Source organism: Somniosus microcephalus, unplaced genomic scaffold (genome assembly GCF_052327205.1).
Source record: "Somniosus microcephalus isolate GS21.2 unplaced genomic scaffold, FLI_Smic_1.0 unresolved_chr2, whole genome shotgun sequence".
Classification (NCBI taxonomy): Eukaryota; Metazoa; Chordata; class Chondrichthyes; order Squaliformes; family Somniosidae; genus Somniosus; species Somniosus microcephalus.
The window spans coordinates 80,627,028-80,641,973 of NW_028225180.1; the positions used below are offsets into that span (position 1 = coordinate 80,627,028).

The following is a 14,946-nucleotide window of genomic DNA, read 5'->3' on the forward strand; positions in this document are numbered from 1 at the left end:
ACTGAGGGAGCGCCGCACTGTGGGAGGGGCGGTACTGAGGGAGCGCCGCACTGTCGGAGGGGCGGTACTGAGGGAGCGCCGCACTGTCGGAGGGGCGGTACTGAGGGAGCGCCGCACTGTTGTTGGGGCAGTACTGAGGGAGTGCCGCACTGTCGGAGGGGCAGTACTGAGGGAGCGCCGCACTGTCGGAGGGGTGGTACTGAGGGAGCGCCGCACTGTTGGAGGGGCAGTACTGAGGGAGCGCTGCACTGTCGGAGGGGCAGTACTGAGGGAGCACCGCACTGTCGGAGGGGCAGTACTGAGGGAGTGCCGCACTGTCGGAGGGGCGGTACTGAGGGAGCGCCGCACTGTCGGAGGGGCAGTACTGAGGGAGCGCCGCACTGTCAGAGGGGCAGTACTGAGGGAGCGCCGCACTGTCGGAGGGGCAGTACTGAGTGAGCGCCGCACTGTCGGAGGGGCAGTACTGAGGGAGCACCGCACTGTCGGAGGGGCAGTACTGAGGGAGTGCCTCACCGTCGGAGGTGCCGTCTTTCGGATGAGATGTTAAACCAAGGCCCCTTCTGCCCGCTCAGATCCCACGGGCTCTATTGGAAGAAGAGCAGGGGAGTTCTCCCCGGTGTCCCGGTCCAATATTTATCCCTCAATCAACATCACAAAAACAGATGATCTAATCATTATCTCATTGCTGTTTGTGGGAGCTTGCTGTGCACAAATTGGCTGTCGCGTTTCCCACATTACAACAGTGACTACACCACACTTGGCCATAAAGCGCTTTGGGACGTCCGGCGGTCGTGAAAGGCGCTGGAGAAATGGGAGTCTTTCTTTCTTTTTCGCTGAGTGAAGAAATTTCTCCTCATCTCAGTCCTGAATGGCCGGCCCCTTATCCTGATCTTCGACCTCAACTCCACTTTCCCGCCCGATTCCCCATATCCCTTGATTCCCCTAGAGCCCAAAAATCTGTCGCTCTCCGCCTTGAATATACCCAATGACTGAGCCTCCACAGCCCTCTGGGGTAGAGAATTCCAAAGATTCACCACCCTCTGAGTGAAGAAATTCATAGAAACATAGAAGATAGGAGCAGGAGTAGGCCATTCGGCCCCTCGAGCCTGCTCCGCCATTCAATGAGATCATGGCTGATCATCCAAATTCAGTACCCTGTCCCTGCTTTCTCCCCATATCCCTCCTCATCTCAGTCCTAAATGGCCGTCCCCTTATCCTGAGACTGTGACCCCTGGTTCGAGACTCTCCAGCCAGGGGAAACAGCCTCTCAGCATCTACCCTGTCAATCCCCCTCAGAATCTTGTGTGTTTCAATGAGATCACCTCTCATTCTTCTAAAGTCAATTGGCTTTCGATTTGGCCTGGGAAGGCGGGGAGAGGCGAGGATGGGCGTCCAATAGCGGGAGAGTGTGTGTGTCGGGGGGAGGGGCGGTTGAAGGCAGGAGGTCATGTGAGGAACCCGCCAGGAATACACGGCAACCCTGCTCCCCAACTGCGTTTTAGCTCCATTAACGTGAAACTGCAAACTATTTTTCACAAACAATTACATCTGGGGGCCTCGGTTTAATGCCTCATCCGAAAGACGGCACCTCCGACAGTGCAGCTCTCCCTCAGCACTGCACTGGGAGTGTCGGCCTAGCATTGTGTGCTCAAGTCTCTGGAGTGGGACCTGAGCACAGAGGGTGGTGAATCTTTGGAATTCTTCAATGAGCTTCAATGGCCCCCATGGGAATTGCTTCCGCCGGGGGGGGCAGGGGGCAAGACACTTACTTAAACAGAGCCACAGGCTTTGATCTCGGCCTACCCAAAGACTTCTTAAAAGGAGACCGTTGGAGTGGTGGAACAAGGCCAATTCCTTCAACAACTTGCCCGACCAGGGCAATCTTTTTTTTAAATCTAATTTATTTTTAATTCGTTTCCTCTTGTTGCCACACTAAAAGCATGGTGGGATAGCTGAGTGCCTCGGAGAGCTGATTCCAAGATGGCCGCCCTAGCAACAGTGTGTGGTAACTCAATGAAATAAGCTGCTATTTGCTGCGCCAGTGCAAGTCTGTTGTCTCTTAACCTATGCTAATCCCACCTTATCATTCACACAATTCATTCAAGCCACCCAGTTTTAACTTCCTCCCTCCCCCACGGGTAATAAACGGCGCAGCAACTCCAGCAAATCAGGCCGAGGCTTCTGCTGGGTACGGGCCGACGGAAATTAAAAAACGCACAGACCCCTCTCAAAATCAAATTAGGCTCCGAGCCACTTGTCCGTCAGGTCGTGAGCGAGTCTGCTGATATCTGCTCACTATATCGCGTTCTGCTTTTAGACATCAGCCCTCGATCAGATTCCAGCCTGTAACTCGCTCTCGGCTATCTGTGACAGCGGGGCCTGTGAGGTGTGACCACGTCCATTCGGAGTGCTGGCTCGAACACCCATGATGACATGGATCTAGTTCAACCACTTACTGGCTTTCGGTTACATCGCAACACCATGCGATCTATAAACCTCCGGTTAAAAAGTGAGGCCATTAGATTCCATATTTCATCGCCATCCCTCGCACAGGACCGAATAAACCGCGGATAATGAACCCGACAACAGTGAAAGGGGGGGAGGTGGGAGAAAGGATGATTCCAAAACAGTGGAGGGTCCCAGTCGGTGTCTGGGTTTTCACATGGGGATCAGGCCCTTCTGTAGTTCCCAGACCCAAGCCACAGGAGAGGAGGAGGGGGGAAATGGAACAAAAACTTCAATCAACAGTAGAAATAAGGAGACTACGGGAAGGTTCAGGACAGAACCCTGGAAAAGGTGGAAAGGATAGAGAGAGAGAGAGACAGAAAGAAAGAGACGGGGGGGAGAGACAGGAAAGGGATGAAAGAGAGAGGGAGAGAGAAATGGGGAAAGAGAGAGTTAGAGGGGGGAGAGAGGAGAGATGGGGAGAAAGAGAGAGAGATGGGGAAAAAGAGAAATGAGAGAAAGGGGGAGTGAGGGAGTTGGGGAGAAGAGAGAGAGAGATGGGAGAAGGGAAGAGAGTTGGGGAGAAGGAAAGAGTTGGGTGAAGGAAAGAGTTGGGTGAAGGAACGAGAGATGGGGAAAGATGGGGAGAGAGGGAGATGGGGAGGGAGAGAGAGAGATGGGGAGAGAGAGAGAGAGGGAGAGAGATGGGGAGAGAGGGAGAGAGATGGGGAGAGAGGGAGAGATGGAACGAGAGAGGGAGAGATGGAACGAGAGATGGGGAGAGAGGGAGAGATGGAACGAGAGATGGGGAGAAGGAGAGTGATGGGGAGAAGGAGAGAGAGATGGGGAGAAAGAGAGAGATGGGGAGAAGGAGAGAGAGATGGGGAGAAAGAGAGAGATAGGAAAGGGGGAGCAAGAGACGGGCAATAAAGAGCTGGGAGGCGGGAGAGGGTCAGCCCCTCGGCTGGACTTACCCAGGTGACCAGAGGACTGGCCATGAAGTTCTGCAGGCTCTGGCTGAGGTGGGACTCCGACCTGAGGATCGAGCGCCTCCGGCAGCTGAAGCTCCTCCCGAACAGGTCCATGTCCCCTGGGGCGGTGGGTTGGTCTTGGGTGGGGTTAGAGTGGGGCTGGACTTGGGTCACTGGCAGAGATGGAGCGGGTAGCCCTGGGGGAGATCATGACCCCGTCCCGGGGCCCAGAGAGGAGAGAAAATACAACCAAAGGAAGAGAAACTCTCCTCAGCTCATGGGAAACTTCCGCAAAGAGGCGGCGTGGGGCTGAGACTGGGGCTCGGGGCCTCCTACCGGCCGCATCTCTCAACTGGTCCAGGGGCCTTCCTGTCTCGGTTAGTATTTCCAAGGTAAGACTTCAAGAAACCGCTTTCAACAACTAAACAAAACCCAACTGACAGCTCCCTCCTCAGAGAGACAGAAAAAACGAGAGATGAGAAAGAGAGAGATAAGGGAGGGAGAGAGAGAGATGGGGAGAAAGAGATAGAGAGATGAGGGCGGGAGAGAGATGAGGGAGAGAGGTGGGGGAGAAAGAGAGAGAGATAAGGGGGAGAGAGAGAGAGATAAGGGGGAGAGAGAGAGAGGTGGGGGAGAAAGAGAAAGAGATAAGGGAGAAAGAGATAAGGGAGAAAGATAAGGGAGAAAGAGAGAAAGAGATAAGGGAGGGGGAGAGAGATGGGGAGAAAGAGAAAGAGATAAGGGAGAGAGAGAGGGGGGGGAAGAGAGAGAGAGAGATGGGGGAGAAAGAGAGGGGGGGAGAGAGAGAGAGATAAGGGGGGGAGAGAGAGAGATAAGAGAGAGGGAGGGAGAAAGAGAGGTGGGGAGAAAGAGAGAGAGATGAGAGAGAGAGAGAGGGGTGGGGGAGAAAGAGAGAGGTGGGGGAGAAAGAGAAAGAGATAAGGGAGGGGGTAGAGAGATGGGGAGAAAGAGAAAGCAATAAGGGAGAGAGAGAGGTGGGGGAGGGAGAGAGGTGGGGGAGGGAGAGAGAGAAGAGAGAGAGAGATGGGGGAGAAAGAGAGAGAGAGATAAGGGGGGGAGCGAGAGAGATAAGGGAGGGAGAGAGAGAGAGAGAGAGATAAGGGAGGGAGGGAGAGAGAGAGAGGTGGGGGAGAAAGAGAGAGAGATAAGGGAGAGAGAGAGAGGTGGGGGAGAAAGAAAGAGATAAAAGAGAAAGAGATAAGGGAGGGGGAGAGAGAGATAAGGGAGGGGGAGAGAGAGATAAGGGAGGGGGAGAGAGAGAGATAAGGGAGGGGGGAGAGAGATAAGGGAGGGGGAGAGAGAGATAAGGGAGGGGGGGAGAGAGAGATAAGGGAGGGGGGGAGAGAGAGATAAGGGAGGGGGGGAGAGAGAGATAAGGGAGGGGGGGAGAGAGAGATAAGGGAGGGGGGGAGAGAGAGATAAGGGAGGGGGGGGAGAGAGAGATAAGGGAGGGGGGGAGAGAGAGATAAGGGAGGGGGGGAGAGAGAGATAAGGGAGGGGGGAGAGAGATAAGGGAGGGGGGAGAGAGAGATAAGGGAGGGGGGGAGAGAGAGATAAGGGAGGGGGGGAGAGAGAGATAAGGGAGGGGGGGAGAGAGAGATAAGGGAGGGGGGGAGAGAGAGATAAGGGAGGGGGGGAGAGAGAGATAAGGGAGGGGGGGGGGAGAGAGAGATAAGGGAGGGGGGGGGAGAGAGAGATAAGGGAGGGGGGGGAGAGAGAGATAAGGGAGGGGGGGGAGAGAGAGATAAGGGAGGGGGGGGGAGAGAGAGATAAGGGAGGGGGGGGAGAGAGAGATAAGGGAGGGGGGGAGAGAGATAAGGGAGGGGGGGAGAGAGAGATAAGGGAGGGGGGGGAGAGAGAGATAAGGGAGGGGGGGGAGAGAGAGATAAGGGAGGGGGGGGAGAGAGAGATAAGGGAGGGGGGGAGAGAGAGATAAGGGAGGGGGGGGAGAGAGAGATAAGGGAGGGGGGGAGAGAGATAAGGGAGGGGGGGGAGAGATAAGGGAGGGGGGGGGGAGAGAGAGATAAGGGAGGGGGGGGAGAGAGATAAGGGAGGGGGGGGAGAGATAAGGGAGGGGGGGAGAGAGAGATAAGGGAGGGGGGGAGAGAGAGATAAGGGAGGGGGGGAGAGAGAGATAAGGGAGGAGGGGAGAGAGAGATAAGGGAGGGGGGGAGAGAGAGATAAGGGAGGGGGGAGAGAGAGATAAGGGAGGGGGGGAGAGAGATAAGGGAGGGGGAGAGAGAGATAAGGGAGGGGGAGAGAGAGATAAGGGGGGGGAGAGAGATGGGGAGAAAGAGAAAGAGATAAGGGAGAAGGAGAAAGAGATAAGGGAGAAAGAGAAAGAGATGAGGGAGAAAGATAAGGGAGGGAGAGAGAGAGAGGTGGGGGAGAAAGAGAGAGAGATAAGGGAGAGAGAGAGAGAGAGGTGGGGGAGAAAGAGAGAGAGAGAGAGAGGTGGGGGAGAAAGAGAAAGAGATAAAAGAGAAAGAGATAAGGGAGGGGAGCGAGATAAGGGAGGGGGAGAGAGAGATAAGGGAGGGGGAGAGAGAGATAAGGGAGGGGGAGAGAGATAAGGGAGGGGGAGAGAGAGATGGGGAGAAAGAGATAAGGGAGAAAGAGAAAGAGATAAGGGAGAAAGAGAAATAAGGGAGAAAGAGAAAGAGATAAGGGAGAAAGAGAGAGAGATAAGGGAGAAAGAGAGAGAGATATGGGAGAAAGAGAGAGAGATAAGGGAGAAAGAGAGAGATAAGGGAGAAAGAGAGAGAGATAAGGGAGGGGGAGAGAGAGGTGGGGGAGGGAGAGAGATAAGGGAGGGAGGGAGAGATAAGAGAGGGAGAGAGAGAGAGAGATGGGGAGAAAGAGAGGTGGGGAGAAAGAGAGAGAGATAAGGGAGAGAGAGAGATAAGAGAGAGGTGGGGGAGAGAGATAAGGGAGGGGGAGAGAGAGCGATGGGGAAAAAGAGAGAGATGGGGAAAAAGAGAGAGATGGGGAGAGAGATTGGGGAGAGAGAGACATAAGGGAGGGAGGGAGCTAGAGAGATGAAGAGAAAGAGAGAGAGAGAGATAAAAGAAATACTTGCCTTTCTACGGCGCTTTTCACCACCTCAGGACGTCCCAACGCGCTTCACAGCCAATGAAGTACTTTTTTGAAGTGTGGTCACTGTTGTAATGTCGGAAACACGGCAGCCAATTTGCGCACAGCAAGATCCCACAAACAGCAATGTGATAATGACCAGATCTTCTGTTTTAGTGATGTTGATTGAGGGATAAATATTTGCCCGGAACACCGGGGAGAACTCCCCTTGCTCTTCTTCGGAATAGTGGCCATGGGATCTTTTACATCCACCCGAGAGAGCAGACGGGGCCTCGGTTTAATGTCTCAACTGAAAGACGGCCCCTCCGACAGTGCGGCGCTCCCTCAGTACTGCCCCTCCGACAGTGCAGTGCTCCCTCAGCACTGCCCCTCCGACAGTGCGGTGCTCCCTCAGCACTGCCCCTCCGACAGTGCAGTGCTCCCTCAGCACTGCCCCTCCGACAGTGCGGTGCTCCCTCAGCACTGCCCCTCAGTGCGGTGCTCCCTCAGTACTGCCCCTCCAACAGTGCGGTGCTCCCTCAACACTGCCCCTCCGACAGTGCGGTGCTCCCTCAGTACTGCCCCTCCGACAGTACGGCGCTCCCTCAGTACTGCCCCTCCGACAGTGTGGCGCTCCCTCAGTACTGCCTCTCCGACAGTGCGGCGCTCCCTCAGTACTGCCCCTCCGACAGTGTGGCGCTCCCTCAGTACTGCCCCTCCGACAGTGGGGCGCTCCCTCAGCACTGCCCCTCCGACAGTGCGGCGCTCCCTCAGTACTGCCCCTCCGACAGTGTGGCGCTCCCTCAGTACTGCCCCTCCGACAGTGTGGTGCTCCCTCAGCACTGCCCCTCCGACAGTGCGGTGCTCCCTCAGCACTGCCCCTCTGACAGTGCGGCGCTCCCTCAGAACTGCCCCTCCGACAGTGCGGCGCTCCCTTAGTACTGCACTGGGAGTGTCAGCCTGGATCTTTGTGCTCGAGTCTCAGGAGTGGGACTTGAACCCACAACCTTCTGACTCTGAGGCGAGAGAGAGGGAGGGAGTGCTGCCCACTGAGCCATGGTTTTAAAGTAATCTTAAAAGTACAAAATTTGAGAGAAGTAAACAGCCACCTAGCGAAGAGCCAGCAAGGGATCTGTACCAGCCAGTTACTGAGCTAACAGTGCCAGCCCCTCACTAGTGCCCTGCAGCCACACGCAGGGCTAATGGCACTGCCATTGTGTTCAAAGGCAGAACTTATTTCCCTTGGCTCGAGAGTCTCGAACTAAGTGGTCACAGTCTCAGTATAAGGGGTCGGCCATTTAGGACTGAGAGGAGGAGGAATTTCTTCACTCAGAGGGTGGTGAATCTTTGGCATTCTCTACCCCAGAGGGCTGTGGAGGCTCAGTCGTCGAGTATATTCAAGGCGGAGATCGATAGATTTTTGGACTTTCGGGGAATCTAGGGGATATGGGGCAGGAAAGTGGAGATGAGGTAGAAGATCAGCCGTGATCTCATTGAATGGCGGAGCAGTCTCGAGGGGCCGAATAGCCGACTCCTGCTCCTAATTCTTACGCTCTCATGTGGACAAATAACGTCAAGCTCTCGCTCGCAGTTCGACTGGAAGCGGTGGAAGCGGAGACACTCGAGGTTTTCAAGGGGAGACTGGATGGGCACTTGAGGGAAATAAACTTGCAGGGCTACGGGGATAGAGCGGGGGAATGGGACTGACTGGATTGCTCGACAGAGAGCCGGCACAGACTCGATGGGCCGAATGGCCTCCTTCTGTGCCGTTATGACTCTTTGACTGAACTCGCGCTGAACTTGGTCCAGAATAACAACAGAAAATGCTGGAACAACTCAGCAGGCCAGGCAACATCCGTGGAGAGAAATTAGAGTCGACGTTTCGGGTCGAAACCCTTTTTCAAAACTGGAAAGGAAATGAAACAGATCGAAGGCAGAGCTGCGATAGAACAAAAGAAGTGAAGAGACATTAAGAGGTATTCAAAACCAGACGAGATGGCAATAGGACAGTGGAGACAAAAGACGGCTCAGAGTAGGTGTGAAGTGTACTGGCAGGATGAGAGACAGCTGCCATGTGGGAGAGAGAAAAAAAAAGGAAAGGCAGGGGGAAGGTAAAACCCAAAACAAAGGTGTGGAAAAAATGTATAAGTAAAAATGTAATAGTGGCCGAGGTTATGATCTGAAATTGTTGAACTCGATATTGAGTCCGGAGGGCTGCAAAGTGCCTAATCGGAAGATGAGGTGCTGTTCCTCGAGTTTACGTTGAGCTTCCGTGGAACAATGCAAGAGCCCGAGGACGGTGAGGTCAGAGTGGGAATGGAGCGGTGAATTAAAATGACAGGCGACCGGAAGCTCGGGGTCACCCTTACGGACTGAACGCAAAGCGGTCACCCAATCTGCGTCTGGTCTCCCAGAACCTGTTCTCAAGACTAAGCACCAAGAAGAGGTAGTCGCGCTGGGTTTAACTCTTCATTTCTGGATTGCCACCAAAGTCCTTTCGACTAAACCCTTTGCTCTCCACCCACCCCCCCTCCCCGCCACAGGCTATAGAACCAAAGAATGGTTACAGCGCGGAAGGAGGCCATTCGGCCCCTCGAGCCCGCGCCGGCTCTTTGCAAGAGCACTTCAGCCAGTCCCACTCCCCCACCCCGCCCTTTCCCCGTAGTCCTGCAAATCTTTTTCCTTCAGGTACTTGTCCCAGTGCTGAGACAGGAGAAATGATAATGGGAAATAAGGAAATGGCAGAGAAATTAAACAAATGCTTTGTGTCTGTCTTCACGGAGGAAGACGCAAAAAACCTCCCGGAAATAGTGGAGAACCAAGGGTTTCGCGAGAATGAGGAACTGAAAGAAATTAATATTAGTAAAAAAAAAAAGTGCTGGAGAAATTAATGGGACTGAAAGCCGATAAATCCCCTGGACCTGATGGCCTACATCCTAAGGTTTTGAAAGAGGTGGCTATAGAGATAGTGGATGCATTGGATGTCATTTTCCAAAATTCCCTAGATTCTAGAACTGTTCCCGTGGATTGGAAGGGAGCAAATGTAACCCCACTATTTAAGAAAGGAGGGAGAGAGAAAACAGGGAACTACAGACCAGTTAGTCTGACATCAGTAGTAGGGAAAATGCTAGAATCTATTGTTAAGGACGTGGTAACAGGGCACTTAGAAAATAATAATAAAATTGAGCAGAGTCAACACGGATTTATGAAAGGGAAATCGTGTTTGACAAATCTTTTAGAGTTTTTTGAGGTTGTAACTATCAGAATAGATAAGGGGGAACCGGTGGATGTGGTGTATTTGGATTTTCAGAAGGCATTCGATAAGGTGCCACACAAAAGGTTATTAAACAAAATTAAGGCTCATAGGATTGGGGGTAATGATCTCATGGAATGGCGGAGCAGGCTTGAAGGGCCGAATGGCCTACTCCTCCTCCTATTTCTTATGTTCTTATCCAATTCCCTTTTGAAAGCCGTGATTGAGTCTGCCTCCACCACCCTCTCGGGCAGTGCATTCCAGATCCTAACCACTCGCTGAGTAAAAAAGTTTTTCCTCACGTCGCCTTTGGTTCTTTTGCCAATCACCTTAAATCTTTGTCCTCTGGTTCTCGACCCTTCCGCCAATGGGAACAGTTTCTCTCTACTCTGTCCAGACCCCTCATGATTTTGAACACCTCGATCAAAATCTCCTCTCAACCTTCTCTGCTCCAAGGAGAACAACCCCAGCTTCTCCAGTCTATCCATGTAACTGAAGTCCCTCATCCCCGGTACCATTCATGTAAATCTTTTCTGCACCCTCTCTAAGGGCTTCACATCCTTCCTAAAGTGCGGTGCCCAGAATTGGAGACAATACTCCAGTTGAGGCCGAACCAGTGTTTTATACAGGTTCATCATAACCTCCTTGCTTTTGTACTCTACTTATGAATCCCAGGATCCCATAAGCTTTTTTAACCGCTTTCTCAACCTGCCCTGCCACCTTTAACAATTTGTTCACATATACCCCCTGGTCTCTCTGTTCGTGCACCCCCTTTAGGATTGTACCCTTTAATTTATATTTCCTCTCCTCATTCTTTCTACCAAAATGTATCACTTCGCACTTTTCTGTGTTAAGTTTCATCTGCCTCGTGTCCGCCCATTTCACCAGCCTGTCTATGTCTTCCTGAAGTCTATCACTCTCCTCCTCACTGTTCACTATACTTCCAAGTTTTGTGTCATCTGCAAATTTTGAAATTGTGCCCTGTACTCCCAAGTCCAAGTCATTAATATATATCGAGAAAAGCCGTGGTCCTAGAACCGACCCATGGGGAACACCACTGTATACCTTCCTCCAGTCCGAAAAACAACCATTCACCACTACTCTCTGTTTCCTGTCACTCAGCCAATTCCGTAGCCTTGCTGCCACCGTCCCTTTTATTCCATAGGCAAAGACATGCCGATCCAGGCCAACTCGAACAACCTCCCACCAACCCCTCCCCAATCTAGGCGGCCATTTTGGACCGTTGCTGAAGCCCTTCAGCGATCTCCCCTCAGCCTCGATGACCGACGGCGAAATGCTTGGAAGAGCTGCGACATACGGAATGGAGCCCACAGTACAACCTGAAAGGATCAAAGCTTCCTCGCAAACGCTGGACAACCATCAACCGCCTCAGAACCGGCCATGGTCGATGCTGCCACCTTCTCCGTCGATGGAAGATTAAAGCATCCCCATCATGCTCCTAATCAGACCCTGGAGCACATCATTGGGTGCTGCCCTCAGAGGAAATTCGCAGGCAGCCTACAAGATATCCACGCTGTCACACCGGAAGCTTCGGCCTGGATATCTGACTGAGCTATTGACACCTGATTTGCTTTGCGACGACCATATGAAATAATAAGTAGAATTCCGTTGGCTTCAACTCTGCAAAGCCTCCTGATTTGGGAGCACTGTAGCCCAGCAATGACTTGGCCACTGACACCCACAAAGGTTGTAGAGCTACCCCTCATCGCTAGACGCAAATACCCAATGCAGGGCTATGGAGAAAGAGCGGGGGGGGGGGGTTGGGACTAATGGGAGAGCTCGTTCGAAGATCTGTCACAGGGACGATGGGCCGAATGGCGGCCTCCTGTGCTGTAAGATTCAATTCTACAACAACAACAACGTGTGACATGAATCGTCATTCATGTGGAAATGACTTATGAAGTAATACTGGGCGGCCTGCTGGTGGCGCTGTCCAGGGAGAGTATAAATACTCGGGCACGGGCCCAGCTTGCACAGGACATTCTTTAACAGGAACTAGTGAAGGACACAACTAGACCTCCATGTTGTAAAACAGTTGATTAAAGCCTTGTTTAATACTCAGACCAAGTGCTTAGTAGTTTTCTCACGTCAACGTGTATTTATATAGCGCCTTTAATGTAGTAAAACGTCCCAAGGCGCTTCACTGGAGTGATTATCAGACAAAATTTGACACCGAGCCACATTAAGGAGATATTAGGGCAGGTGACCAAAAGCTTGGTCAAAGAGGCAGATTTTAAGGAGCATCTTAAAGGAGGAGAGAGAGGAGGAGAGGTTTAGGGAGGGAATTCCAGAGCTTAGGGCCCCAGGCGGCTGAAGGCACGGCCGCCAATGGTGGAGTGATTATAATCAGGGGATGGACAAGAGGTCAGAATCGGAGGAGCGCAGAGATCTCGGAGGGTTGTGGGGCTGGAGGAGGTTACAGAGATAGGGAGGGGGGCGAGGGCCAGGGAGGGATTTGAAAACAAGGATGGAGAATTTTAAAATCGAGGCATTGCCAGTCCGGGAGCCAGTGTAGGTCAATTCTACAACAACAGCAACAATGTGTGACGTGAATCTTGTCATTCATGTGGAAATGACTTATGAAATGATACTGGGCGGCCTGCTGGTGGCACTGTCCAGGGAGAGTATAAATACTCGGGCACGGGCCCAGCTTGCTCAGGACATTCTTTAACAGGAACTAGTGATGGGTGAACGGGACTCGGTGCCAGTTAGGACACTGGGGGCAGCCGAGTTTGTGACGAGCTCGAGGTTACGGAGGGTGGGAGCATGGGAGACATGATCCTATTTGACTCTAAGCCAACCGCCCAGGAGTCACTGGGGCCAGCGGACAGCTCCCTCCCCCAGGCGTGGCAACTTTTTCACAAGTTCCGAAGTAACACGTACACCCAGCGGCTGGGGCTAGACGAGAGGAACTTAGGAACAGGAAGTAGGCCATTCAGCCCCTCGAGCCTGGCGGGAAGATCGGTCCGCTCCCACCATCCAATGGGGTGTGATCCAGGGCCACGCGCAGCCTCTGAATGCAACTTCAGGCTCCAGTCCAGGAAAGCTTCCCCAGGTCTCTGGGTGCGTCTCTCCCCTGCCCCCCCCGACCCCCTTCCAAAATAAACTAGATCGAGCCAAAGACCAGTTTTATTATTGATTTTAAATTAAACATCCTAAAAATGTGTCGGATGACTCAGTGGCCGTCGAATGGCCAGAGGCCCCACCCCCGCTCTTCGGACACCCCTCACCCCCACCACTTTCTGGAGGCCCTCCCAGTCCCCAGACACCACCTGTTCTTCGGATCCCACCACCCCCCCGGCGCTCTCTCCAGTCCAAATTCATATTAGGTCTCCTCTACATTGGGGAGACCAAACGCAGATTGGGTGACCACTTTGCGGAACACCTCTGTTCAGTCCGTAAGGGTGACCCCGAGCTTCCGGTCGCCTGTCACAGAAATCACAGAAACCCCACAGTGCAGATAGAGGCCATTTCGGTCCATTGAGCCTGCACCGACACATATCCCACCCTATCCCCGTAACCCCACGTATTTAATCTCCCTAACACTAAGGGTCAATTTATCATAGCCAATCAACCTAACCCGCACATCTTTGGACTGGGAGGAAACCGAAGCACCCGGAGGAAACCCACGCAAACACGGGGAGAATGTGCAAACTCCACACAGACAGTCGCCCGAGGCCGGATTCGAACCCGGGTCCCTGGCGCTGTGAGGCAACAGTGCTAACCACTATGCCACCGTGCTGTCATTTCAATTCACCGCTCCATTCCCACTCAGACCTCACCGTCCTCGGCCTCTTGCACTGTTCCACGGAAGCTCAGCGTAAACTCGAGGAACAGCACCTCATCTTCCGATTAGGCACTTTACAGCCTTCCGGACTCAACATAGAATTCAACAATTTCAGATCATAACCTCGGCCTCCATTATATTTTTATATATTTTTTATCCACACCTTTGGTTTGTGCCTTTTCCTATTTTTTTCCTCTCTCCCACATGGCAGCTGTCTCTCACTCTGCCAGCGCATTTCACACTTCATCTAGAGCCATTGTTTGTTTCTTTACCTGTCCTATTACCATCTCGTCTCGCCTTGAATATCTCTTAATGTCTCTTCTTTCATCCCCTCCCCCATTTCCCAGCCCCCCAAACTGCCTTTTAATCTGTTTCATTTCCTGCCTTTTTCTCTCAGTTCTGACGAAGGGTTTCGACCCGAAGCGTTGACTCTGTTTCTCTCTCCACGGATGCTGCCCTGGCCTGCTGAGTTTTTCCAGCGTATCCTGTTATTTCGGATTTCCAGCATCCGCACTATTTTGCTATCGTATTAGGACAACTTGGTCAAAGAGGCAGGTTTTAAGGAGCGTCTTGAAGGAGGAGAGAGAGGCGGAGAGGTTTAGGGAGGGAATTCCAGAGCTCGGGGCCCTGGCGGCTGAAGGCACGGCCGCCAATGGTGGAGCGATGGAAATCGGGGGGGGGGGGCGGGTGGGGATGCGCAAGAGGCCAGTGCTCCTGACAGTGGTGGAACCTCCAGGTCGTGGGCCGTGCACTGTCGGAAGCGTGTTGTGAGGTTTTGTCAGGTTGCAATACATCCTGCCTCTTTGCTCCACTAGGGGTCGCACACGATCCTTGGTTGGGTCTGGCCTTGTTCACCAAGGCCGCCGTGAGCTTGCATCTTCTTGCTTGATGACTTGTCCTCCACCCACACTGAGTGCAGCCGGTATTTTGCGTCCAGCAGCCTTTTTATGTCATCGTCCTTTTCGCCGAACCAGTCCTGGATGTTTACCGACACTTGCGGGCCCTGAGCTGCACTGTGGGCTGCGACCCTGAAGAGGTTCTCCTCATCCAGTGTCTCCCGAAGCTGGACTTACACGGTGTCAGCTGGTTTTCAGCTTCCTTCGAGCAAAACCGTGGCTCAGTGGGTAGTACACCCGTCTCTGAGTCAGAAGGTTGTGGGTTCACAGTCCCACTCCAGAGACTTGAGCCCATAATCCGGGCCGACACTCCCTCTGCAGTACTGAGGGAGCACCCCTCGAGGGGCAGTACTGAGGGAGCGCCGCACTGTCGGAGAGGCGGTGCTGAGGGAGTGCCGCACTGTCGGAGGGGCGGTACTGAGGGAGTGCCGCACTGTCGGAGGGGCAGTACTGAGGGAGAGCCGCACTGTCGGAGGGGCA

General features: G+C 53.2%; 1 protein-coding gene across 1 annotated transcript in view; it reads right to left on the reverse strand.

The window, feature by feature from the left end:
- Positions 1-3,925, reverse strand: part of LOC147092886 (girdin-like) — a 94,793-nt gene extending 90,868 nt beyond the window's left edge. The window contains exon 1 of the mRNA XM_085975703.1: positions 3,420-3,925. Coding sequence (XP_085831829.1) covers positions 3,420-3,530 — 111 coding nt within the window. The 5' untranslated portion in view covers positions 3,531-3,925. The remainder of the gene's footprint in view (positions 1-3,419) is intronic.
- Between the last annotated feature and the right edge of the window lie 11,021 nt (positions 3,926-14,946).